The sequence below is a fragment of the Mercenaria mercenaria genome, chromosome 6 (genome assembly GCF_021730395.1).
Source record: "Mercenaria mercenaria strain notata chromosome 6, MADL_Memer_1, whole genome shotgun sequence".
NCBI lineage: Eukaryota > Metazoa > Mollusca > Bivalvia > Venerida > Veneridae > Mercenaria > Mercenaria mercenaria.
Window position 1 is genome coordinate 34,151,806 of NC_069366.1, and position 12,719 is coordinate 34,164,524.

General features: G+C 34.5%; 1 protein-coding gene across 1 annotated transcript in view; it reads left to right on the plus strand.

Moving 5' to 3' along the window:
* Positions 1 to 483: 483 nt before the first annotated feature.
* LOC123549187 (uncharacterized) overlaps positions 484 to 12,719 on the plus strand; it is a 34,200-nt gene continuing 21,964 nt past the window's right edge. The window contains exon 1 of the mRNA XM_045337063.2: positions 484 to 641. Coding sequence (XP_045192998.2) covers positions 572 to 641 — 70 coding nt within the window. The 5' untranslated portion in view covers positions 484 to 571. The remainder of the gene's footprint in view (positions 642 to 12,719) is intronic.

The following is a 12,719-nucleotide window of genomic DNA, read 5'->3' on the forward strand; positions in this document are numbered from 1 at the left end:
GGCGACGTTCGGTGGAGCGACATTCAGCGGGCGTCATAAAGACTTTTTGTCGTTGTGTCGCTGCGACAGAACGAAATAATGAAATGGCACAAATCAGCCACCGTAAATTACACTTCACGAACTAAACAAATTATAGTTCTGATACTGGCTGTATGTTGCATATTTACGATTTATGTAACTGAAAAAAGTTCATGTATTAAATTTATGTCTTATATCGATCAGAAGAAAAGCCGGTAATTTCAATTTAACAAAACGAAAAGATAGTTATACATGAATGATGAACCATTAAGAATATGCCACTGTTTGCTTTTTAACAATGATTTTAATATACAGTTTAGATAATGTTTAAATTCAGATTTGAAAAAAAAAGTAATTACAAGTATTGGAGTTTAAATCTAATTACGTTTGGGGTAAGGTCGTCCAGTGTCAGCTCAAGTAATTGTCATATATTAATGTTATGCAAATACACGTCATACAAATATGTTGAAAGAAATTTATCCGAATAAACGTGTTACTTTATTTAACCATGGCTTTAAATCAGGGTACATGTAGTTGATTTTATACACTGGATATGACGACAACGAATATGTATTTTTGGACACTGTTTTCTTGCGGAATAATTGCCTTAACAACCGCCTCCGGTAGGTTTTTACTGTACTTTTTTCCATTTGGAAAAATATCTATTTTGTTCGGCACAGGGGGTATCTGAAAAACATTTACAGTCACTATATCTCTTTTATAGAACCAGAAAACTCGTATTTTTTCCACATAAAGAATAGATATGCAATATTAAGGAATTAAGGATGGTCTTCTGTGACACTGCACATGCGATTTGGCGTCAATGTAGGAAACATGAACAAGACTGCGTCGTTTGATAACTATTCAAAATCCGACATCGAAATTTTCAAAAAGTACATGTCATTATAGGTCATGCGGTAAAGATAATAATTTCAATCAACAAGAATATTTGATATTTTTCTAGCTTAAAGTATATTCTAAACGAAAAGAACAAACTGTACTTTAATCAAAAGGCAAATTATAATATGGGAGGGTCTTTTACTCTGTTCAGTATAGATCTAGCTGTGTAAAAGTTCTGACAATTGTTTCGATTTTCTTATTCTCTTAAAAAAAGCTTTCTCTGTTGAAAACGAAACTGATATCTTATTTTTTCTTACACTTGGGCTTGCACGATTAATGGATTTGCAAGAAGATCTATGGTGGGCTGTACACGTCTTAACATACAGAAGTAACATTTTATTACACAATCACTTTAGTTGTAGGAATTTATATGCATACTTTTTTCAAAAGCAAACATACTTGGCATACCGGTATTGACTATTCAACATTCTAGATAAACACATACTACTAATTTATGTTTTGTTTGATCACCTTTTAAAAATAAGATTTGAATATATTATTTGCTCAATGTTTAATGATAACCAGATTTTCAGGCTTCTTTTTGTGTTCATATGTTAGTGTATAATCTTATGCGCTAATAATTGTGTGGTCAAAACATGCTTTCCTATTATTCTTATTTAACTTACTTGAATAAATTGCGGAAAATGACAATTTGAGGAAGTTTTTTTTTAATCTCCATTTCGTATGTAAATAGAATCATTTCAACAAAATGTTTAGGTTTTAGAAAATTACAGTTGTTCGTTTTCTTTATAGATCTATATGTTATTTTCTGAAGTTTCAGTTGTTTATATTATCTTAATGATACACACAGAAACGTTATCACAATAAATTACGTACTTAATACGATACCTCGTGTTATCAACATAAGCCTTTTAGATGAATTTACATCGCCTTTAGTTGCCCTTTTAAAGCCATCTTTGTGCTACTTATGGACAAAGAAGGGGTGAATGTTGTGGATGATCCTAATCTTCTACAAATGCTCATTTCAGACGAACCTCTTCGTTAATGATGTAACGTGGACAGAAACCTTCCTCTTTTATCAACCCGAACATAGAAAAGGTTACGAAGAAACAATATATCAACCTAAATATGTGTTATTTTGCCAAATTAGTCATTCTACGGAATATTAAGATATATTAGCCGTTAATACTCACTACCGGCTTTGTTGTAAAATTAACGTGTGAATCTTGTTAAAAGCAAGGGGACCTTCAGTAATGTATGACAATAGTGTCAACATCTCCATACAATACTATGACGATTTTAAGACTGCCATCTGAAATGCATGTATCGACGTCATATGATTTTGTTACATTCTAGCATAAAAATGCTGTTCTTGTCACTTTTCTAGGGTGTTTTAACAAGAGAGAAAACGTGTGTTAACAGAGAGATTCTCGCGCTCACGTGCTGTTATAACACATTTTTATATATGCGCGTTCCGTGGCAAAGCGTAAACGTATTACGGCCCCAAAACGGATAATTCAAATAGAAATGACGTCAACGTGAATTCTAGCATAAAACTGCTGTTATTGTCACTTTTCGGGGGTGTTTTAACAGGAGTGAAAACGTGTGTTAACAGAGAGATTCTCGCGCTCACGTGCTGTTATAACACCTTTGTATATATGCGCGTTCCGTAGTAAAGCGTAAACGTAGTACGGCCCCAAAACGGATAATTCAAAAGGAAATGACGTCAACGTGAAAAAACAATGTAGACTTTACCGCGCATTTCATGGAAATTTAATGACGTTGAGGGAAATATATTCATTTACTTGGTTTTTACGCGTTTCATGCTAGAATAGCGTTAGCGAATATTCTTTTCGTGTTATAATATCTTCAGAATTCCCCGAGAATCGTTGGTACCCTCGCCCTAACGGGCTCGAGTACCAACTAATTCCTCGGTATTCTGCAGATGTTATAACACGAAAAAACATGCGTTATCCCTACAAAAACAACTCAGATATTCCCACGCATTTCATGGAAATTTAATGACGTTGAGGTAGAATGTATTTATTTATTAGATTTTCCGCGTTTTATGCTAGAATAGCGTTAACGCATGTTCATTTCGTGTTATAACATCTTCAGAATCCCTCAGGATACGTTGGTACCCTCGCCCTACGGGCTCGGGCACCAACCAATCCCTCGGAATTCTGCAGACGTTATAACACGAAAAAACATGCGTTATCCCTACAGTAACATTTTAAATTCAAGCTCTCTGTCTAGAGTGACTGTTTTTCGTTCACGCGTATTTTTTGTGGTAGAAAAGAACTATTTATGACTGTTAGTTTTGAGATTTTTTTGTGGGGCGGGGTGGGGGAGGCAAGGAGGATACATGACTAATTTCATTTAGCAATCTCTAGACTCTATATGATTTTATTTTATTCATTTTAGAACAACAAGAAAATCAAACTCGCATTTATATTGAAACAGTCCAAAACAGTAAAATAACTATCAAATTAATTAGCTGCTCTTCTTTATTCTATATAAAACTGAAAAAAAACTGCCAGTGGCTGCTGCAAATATAAAATGACTCCTTTTAAATATCTAAAACTGCATTTTATTTAAGAAAATGTTATGTGCTGAATTAAAATCAATAGAAAAATGTGGGCAATGCGTGATGCACTTACAGTATTTGCAGTCAAACATGTTGTAAAACCTGATTTGCTTAATTAAAATGAGACCGCAAAACTGTCATGGTGGTGCAGTATGACAAGTTTTCTATGAGTAAAAAAATAAGAAAAACATACAATTATTTCGTAACAAAATACTACCATGTTGTCCCGTAAAGAAATGCAATGTGATTTCGGTAAAATAAATAAATGCATTGTTGTCTAAGAAAACTGGTCTAGAGAGCTAAGTCTGAGAACTATTGTTCGATATAGTGTATGCAAACCTACATAGACAGACAAATGACTTATAAGTTAGACGAGAAACTCAGTTCTTAACCATGTACGCGTGAAATCCGTTCTTTCGTTGGTACTATCTTTATAAGTGCGAACAGAACGAATAAAAGACATTTTAGAAAATCTACCGGTGAATGTACAATCATGGACTTTAAAAACGACGGCAATTATTTTATTATGGAAACTTGCATACGAATATTTTGATATTCACTTGCCATTATTCATTAGATACTGTTTTTTGTAGGAGTCAAACTACGCTTAGCATGGAAAATGCCGCTTATAATTATATCTTTATTTTACAGGCATTTTTAATAAGTATATGCACATGTATTACGAAATGATATGCATATACATGGCGGATACAATACATATTCACTGCAATAAAAATATTTGGTGCATACCAGTAACTTCGCCAAAATTCGTAAATAGTAGGGGGACGCCGATTCGATCTGGAACAACTGATACGGGGACTGGAAACCGGCATTTATCTTATCTTATGCTGTCGTCCAATCGAAGCGTATGCCAAAGGTTATTCTGCTATTACTGAAAACACTTACGCCTTACAGTTTAACTCGTCCTTTCAGTGAAAATCTGGGAAAGCATTTGTTGAATTTTTTGTTGAAAACAAAAGTTCTGCCATGAAATTATTGCCTGCATCTGTTTTTAAATGGAAAATATCTACATTAATGTTACTTTTCGCCCTGTGAAAATGGCTAAATCTAGACTTGTCTTACCCAGAGAGAAATATGTCGTTTTTTACATGATATTTGCCTTGTTGATTCAGAGGATTTAGAACAAAAAAATTAGGACATATTTTAATGAAAATAGCAAGTTAAAACTGTAAACTGTTGCCTGAAAATATTTGTTTATGATATTGCTCTGTTCTTCACCATTTAAATGCGTGTTAAACCTAGATGATTTTCTGCAGTTTCATCTAAACGTTCGGAATACTAGATGTAACTTCGTTGTCGGCCTTTTTTTTAAAAAAAAATGTTATTTTAATTTAAATACATTGTATTTTTCACACATCAGTTTTAAGATTAAATTTATTAAACTAATTTTTGGAGTTTAAACAACAATTTGTTTGAAACATTCCCTACGTTCAAGAAGAATGTTTGTTTCTGTATGTAGAAATCTGACACTATAAACAATAATTATAATTATGGCTCTACAAGATTAAGAAAAGTGTCAGCTTTCTGTTATTTTCCATTTTTTTAATTCAAATCCAACAAAAATCGGCCCTTTGATAAAGGTTTGAAGTTACGTGGTAAAATTTTTCTTCAGGGAAGTGAGCTCGAGTTAATTCATAATAATTAAGCGTATCACCACATGCAGTCGCATGCTGTTTTTTTTAGATCAATCTCTGATCATCTAATTATCGCCACTTAACATGTGACTGGTAAACCCTTTGAACAATAAGTGTTATAGCTCCATGATTAACATGAGGTAATATGCTAATTACACGCTAATCGATAGTGGCGAAAACAAAATATCGATCGCTAACGCCTGGTCGATATTTACAGGTATGGACGACAGCATAATACAGATAAATGTATTGATTTATACGGAGTTTCTACTCCCCGTATTAGACCTTCCTGATTCGATTAAGAAAAATCCGAATAGCTTAGTTTATACTGATTAATTTTAGGTGAATTGGGAAGCAAGTTCTACAACTTATATTAATCACTATGGACAACTCATTCCTGATGGAATCCATCGCCACGAGGGTATGAGAGAAGAGGCCAGTTTCCCTTTTAATGCTGAGCGCCAAGAAGTGAACTACTGGTATCAGTAGCGGACGCTCTATCACTTCGCTATCGAGTAGCTTAACCACCGTGAGTGCACCCCCCCCCCCCCCTCTCGCTTTCCTCACATATATACCAACACCACCTTCTAAAATGTTTCATAGATACCAAATCGTTTAGCAGGTCCATCTATACGCATATCAATATTTTTATATAACCAAGTGAATGAAGTATTGTCACCCAATACAAAGTCTCAAACTGGAATGCAACTTGTTTTCTCTACTGCAGTATAAAATAATGATCTGCTATACGTCAATGATGTATAAACAATATAATTGTACAAGTTAAAGCATAGCAAAAGTTCCTTCTAGGGCATATCTATATAAATATAAAATGATCTTCTTGTAAAAGTTTGGTTTCAATGTCTGTGTTATACTGCCAAAAAATTTCAAGTAAGTATTTACGCTAGTTATTTAACATAAATTGTTAAATCCAACAACAAATTAAATCTGTTACCACTTTCAGTAGAGTAAATACGGCAGTAAGAATCATTTACGATTCGATGCGTGAATTTGTTGCGCATAATTAGAGGGTCGCAGTGGGGTTTGTTTTCATATATTAACTATGCATTTCAAGGTAACGATAATATTTAGTTGTTCACATTTAAATTTGCTGATATATGTCTATCTGGTCGACTGAATGTATGTTATGTTCCTCAAGAATGGAGGAAATAACATCCTCGGGTTTAGTAATATGTAATCCACGGAACGCGTTCAGTCAGAGTCGCCTAGATTAGGAAAGAATAGTCTAACGTCAGAGGTTATTTCTAAGGTCACGGAGTTTTATTGGCCAGCTTGTAATGACAACAGCTTTCGGTATCACTAGCTCAGTCAAGTGTGACTTATTGAACTATAATATTCCTTCTCAAGAGAAGGAATAATTATATATACAATACGTTATAACACAACGTTCGGATGAAAATTTGTATATTTTAAAGTCTACATTTGTTGGTTGCTTATAACATCTATAACAAGAGCACCGCCTTGCGGGTACTGACGCTCATCTGATTTTTGTGTGTAATAGAAATATTGTCCGACCCATGATTTTCTAAGTCTAAAAAGGGCCATCATTCTTACAAAAAAGCAGGATAGAGTTATGTTTCTTGATGTACAGCGTCCACTTATGATGGTGAAAAACTGTTGCCAGTTTTAAAGCAATAGCTTTGATAGTTTATGAGAAAAGCTGACTTAAACATAATACCCAACCAAGAAAACAGATTTTCTAAGTCCAAAAGGGGCAATAATTATTGCAAAAAGCAGGATGGAGTTATGTTTCTTGCTGTACAGGGTCAGCTTATGATGTTGAACAAGTGTTGCAAGTTTCAAAGCAATAGCTTTGATAGTTTAAGAGAAAAGGTTGACCTAAACATAAAACTTAACCAAGAAATCTGATATTTTCTAAGTCCAAAAGGGGCCATAAATCTTGCAAAAAGCAGGATGGAGTTATGTTTCTTGCTGTACAGGGTCAGCTTATGATGGTGAACAAGTGTTGCAAGTTTCAAAGCAATAGCTTTGATAGTTTAGGAAAAAAGCTGACCTAAACATAAAACTTAACCAGGAAACGCCGACGCAGACGCCGACGCAGACACCGATCAAGTGATGACAATAACTCATCATTTTTCTTTCAAAAAATCAGATGAGCTAAAAATGAAAAAGAAATCAATTCTGATAGCATTTCTATTTTAAATTGGTGGAAAAATATAGGAGAAAATGTGAGAAATCATCAGATTGAAGGGCAGTATATTAAAATATTTTACAGACTATAGGGAGAGAAAGACAAATGTTGAATTTCGACCTTCAAAGCACGGAATACATTTTTGCCAAGTAATATCCCTTTGTGGATTGTTGAGGTACAGACCGGACAATAAAAATCCCTGTTGACCTTAGATTTCTAAGTATAACCTTGAACTTTAAGCTAGGGTCCGGGTTATGCGCATTGCATATCGTCTCATCAGCGGAAATGTTTATGCCAATTAATATTTAAATCCTAATTTGCATAACAATGTAATGGGCCGCACAGGGAAAAAATGCCTATTGGCCTTTGATCTTCAAGTGTGACTTTAACCATTGAGCTAGGGCTGTTGCGCAATGACAGGTCGTTTGATTATGGGGGTGAATTATGCTAAGTAAAATTGGGATTACTTGATGGTTATCAGAGTTCTGGACCGGACACGCAACAGAGCCTGTTAATGACATGCAAATATTTGAATGCTAAGCGTGACCTTGACTTTTAATCTAGAGATCTGAAAGCTATGCATAAAATAATGTATTATTATGGGGTGTATTTGTGCAAAGTAATATTAAATCCCTTTGAGAAGTGTTGAGTTACAGACAGGACAGGGAAAACAAGCGCTGTTGACATTCAACGTCCAAATGCGGCTTTTGACCTTTGAGGAAGGGAGTTATGGACTAGACACGAAATTGCATTTTGTTACTATGAAGAGATTATATTTCACATTAGGTATGTTTAGTACCAATGACACATTGTCTTGGGCGATTGGGAGTACATGAAGGCTTTACTGGCTTCGGACATAAAAGACCAACCGTAAATGAAGGAAGTCGTTTTAGTGTTTATGTAATGATACAAAATGCAGCCGCAATTTTTCATCTATCTACATCTACATCTACATGGTACTCCCAACAGTCAATTACTGACTATGACTGGGAGGCGACTGTCTGGGGAACACTTTGTTGATTGAGCCGCTATTGAATACACAAAATTCGCTCTGTGTATTGTTCGGTATGATGTAGAATTGTCGAAAAACATACACATATATGAAAATATGTTGAGGTTATTTTAAAAGTTGACTCATTTGAATAACTGAAAGCAATGTTTGAATGGGAAAATAGCTTTTTTACCTGGATAAAGAAAGTAGTTGAAAACATAGCTTCTGCGGCGTAAAAACTCTTGTCTAGAGAATAGTTATATATGTATGTTTTTTTTTTTCATAATTATGGCTCTAGGACTCAAAAATAAGTCATTAAACTCTGTCCACTCATGTGCCGGACCCCTTTGGTCTGTTTACCAGCTTCAAGGTTATCAAAGATTTCTTGGCTTAAAGCAATTAACTGGAATTTCACAACTGTGCTTTGAGCGGAAACCATGTTGGAAAGGATTAAGCAAGTTTTTATTACCTAGATGATTCATAATATTTGATACTGAGATATGTTCCATCAATTTGGATGCAATGCAAGCAAGGGAGATGGGCCTGTAATTGATGGCTTTAATGCGAGGGCCTTTTTGTATACAGGGGGAACGATAGCCGTCCTCCAGTCTTGTGGTACACTGCCAGTACCAAGTGAAGACATGAAAATTTTAGTCAAATAAGGGGCACTTTGTAGGCTTGATTCTTTCAAGAGTCTTGGTGATTTTTATCTGGGTCTGAGGCCTTGCGAGATCTTTAGATTTAGATCTTTAAGAGTTTTAGTACCCCTTCATTTTCAATGGTGATATTAGGCATGACCTCTTGTAAGGGTTGGGTTTTCCCAGATTCAGATATTGAAAATTCAGGTTTGAAAATAAAACGGACTCGAATTGTTCGTTTAAAATATTTGCTTTCTTTGTTGGACAAGTATGTGTTATTCCATCAGAATTCAGCGGTGCTATTCCACTGTTTTCACTTTTCTTATATTTTACAGAAGAATAAAACTTCTTATTTTTTCCTCTGTTTGATCACTCGTAAAGATGACATTTTCTAAATAATTCCAGTAAGACTCTCTTATGTTTTTCTGTAATTCAGATTTTAATACTGACAGTTTGTTTTTCAGTGTTGTATAGTTTAAATTTCCCTTTTCTCTTTTGACTCGACAATATAATTGATCTCTTTTATGAATTTTTCTGATTATTTCTTTTGTTAGCCAGGGAAGATCACTTTTTGGCTTAGTTTCTTTTGTAGGAATATATTTGTCTGATTATTCTGTGACCTTATTTTTGAATGCTATCCATGGGTGGTTTAGGTCTGTATCAGGCAAGTCTTTAGAAGAAGTTTGATAGTAGTTGCTTAAATCTAGTTTGAACTGTTCCGAATTGGCTTTGTTAAAAAGATTTATCTTTCTTTTATGCTGTAAGGGTCTACCAATTTGCATTCTAATTTCGTAAAAGACCATATGATGGTCAGAGGAACCTAAATTTGGAAGAGTTTTTGTACTGTGAACGTTGCTCGGTTGGTTCGTTAGAAATAGGTCTAGCCTAGGGTATTAAGGTTTCTAGTTGGTAACTTAACAACCTGTTCATGATTAAAAGTTGTTAGACAATCTTCAAAGTTTTCACAGAGAGACCTGAACTTACATTGGTCAGTAATAGAGCCATTTGCCTAGTCAAATGATGGCAAACCGGAATTAAAATCACCCAAAATACAGATAACACTAGATTTGGGGATTTTCCTGACTGAGTCCCAAAGGTCATTTAGACATTCTTTTATCATTTTCAGAAGGTTTATAAAATGATGATACATGTATGCTGTTTAAGCCAGGTATGCTGATCTTAACCCATACCATGTTTGAGTCACATTTGAGATCTGGCTTTTCTTCACAGATAAATCTTTTCGAGACTGCAAGGAGCACCCCACCTCCTTTGCTAGTTTGTCTGTCATCTTGAAACACAAGATAGTTAGAAGCATCAGAAAAGATTTCGGATGTATGTATTTCTGGCTTCAACCATGTCTCCGTACAGGCGATGATATCAGGTCTTGCCTGGTGGATGACCTGGTGGAAGTCAGGAACTTTATTTCTAATTGATATACAGTTTATGTTAATAACAGTAATCCTTTCACTATTCTTTAAAGTTTGTTTAGGTTTATCTTTCTTTATTTGTGGCAGAAAGCCCTTCTTTGGGGTAGGTTAACAGACGTCTGTTAAAGGAAGTATTTTCAAGATGTACAGGGTTTGGCTCTGTGGATTTGATCAGAACACTGTAATTATTTGTATCAGATAATGAGTCCAAGGATTATAATAGTGATGAAGAGTAATTTGATTATCCAAACATGACTGGAGTCAGAAAGTTTTTCATAAGTGTTATCTCCAATACCCTGACACTGCGTTTGGAACCACTGTTCGCAGTTATCGCATAGAATGCCTTTCTGCGACTAAGTGACTTCCATTTGACAGTAGCCGCAAGGGTATTGGGATGATCTCTTCTCCTTTTGTTGCATCACTCTCATGCACGAATTCTATTTTTCTTGTAATAATGCATATTTTAACAAATCCTTTGTTATAAGATTTTTTTCTTCAACGAAGTAAGTATTTGTAATCAAAGAAGTAACAAACTTACACTGACATCTAATAAGAGTGACACATGCCAAGCTGCCGGTATTTAATTTTGTAATCAACGCTGATTGAAGATAAAATGTTATAACAAAGGAATTGCATTATGAATTGATCTGTTCTCCTGTTTTGTTGTATCATTCTCATGCATTAATTCTATTTTTCTTGTGGTAATTCATATTTAAACAAAACTTAAAATGACGCGGAGAACATTATCCTTGCTCCTGTCTAACTCGGTGCAAAGGTTAATGTAAACCAATACCTGTAGTTGGTATTCAAAGTGTTGAAGTTTGTCCTAGTTATTTGAAATCTGATCCAATAAGTCAAGGTTTTGCAACTAAAATAACCCCAGCTTTGGAAAATAGTTATAAATAATTTATGGAACACTAGTGGAGCTCGAAGTAACCTACTTTTATCGTCGCCAATCGTGAAAAGCAATAATTTTGCAAAATATTCAATTTTCTTTTGGGTTATCGAGACGAGGTGGTTTACATGTAGTAAACACTTTATATAAAGCATTTTTAAAGACGCACCACAAAAAAACTGTATTATTTTTTATTTCCATGATGGTAATTATACATGATTTGCATGAAAAAAAGTGAAATATACAAGTTTTGAGTTACAAATTGACGGTGACATATATTAGGCCAAGACAATGTGTGTAATGTTTTAACATTTTATTGAATTACTATAGCAATATGTACAGAAATCAGTGTATTTAGTTAAATTTCAATCACATTTTTGTCTGCAGTATAAGATAGTTATTCATCTATATTTTTGAAACTATGCTGAAAAGAGATTGACTGAATAAGTTTGCAGATGAAGTTGTCAGAACACATTTATTCAGGATTGCCTAAATTGTCCACCTAAAAACTTGTAGTACCGGTATTACCTGTATCATAAAAATGATTTTCATGAAGTTTTTATGGGTGAAAAAAGTAGGCCACTAGGTCGTAGTGGGTCTGTAGTAGACAACTAAGAAAGTAATCCAGAAACTGTGATTAAGTAACATCTCTGTCATGTTGTAAGGAATCCATATAAATGAAACAAACATTGCTTATACAGTCTTATCATCCAGAGAGAGAGAGAGAGAGAGAGAGAGAGAGAGAGAGAGGGAGAGAGAGAGAGGATGCTTATGGGATCGAGAGAGTTTCTCTCTCTCTTTTCCGAAAAAAAATGTAAATGACTATATGCATTTTACTGCTCAATTTATTAATCACATGTGTATACTAACTGCATTTGTGAACTGGATGGCCTCGGACGAACTGTTCATGTGCTAGGTAAATCGTCGTTATGAAAAAGAAAGTAGTAAATCTGTGTTTCAATGACAAGAATTTCATATCTGAAGGTTTGAAACATTATGACTTATGTATTGTATTTAAACGACTCTGCTTTAATAAACCGGGGACAATGGCGAACCACTTTTATCTGAAACTTGGTGCAAGCTATTATAAAACAGTAAACAGCTTTTGAGTGCAAAACTTGAAAGGTATCATGTCTGATAAAAAAAGAAACAAAACATTTTAAGAAGACTTAGATTTCTTCTTTACCACAACTTGTCCAAAAACAAATATCCGTTTTTAGGCACACACACGTGTGCGAACTATCGCTTTTGTCCGATATAATACTAAAGCGGTGAGACTTGAAATAGATATTCAGATTGCCGCATATTGCACACAGGAAACTAAATAATACTTGACTGAATCGTGATAGAGGTACACCGTACTACTTTAATTGCTAAAATGTAGGACCTTTATTATTTACAATGAATCATTCTAGTATACGTTTCGTAACCGTTAGATTGCTGGCGGAAAGTGGTGTTGTCTTTGCGACCAGTG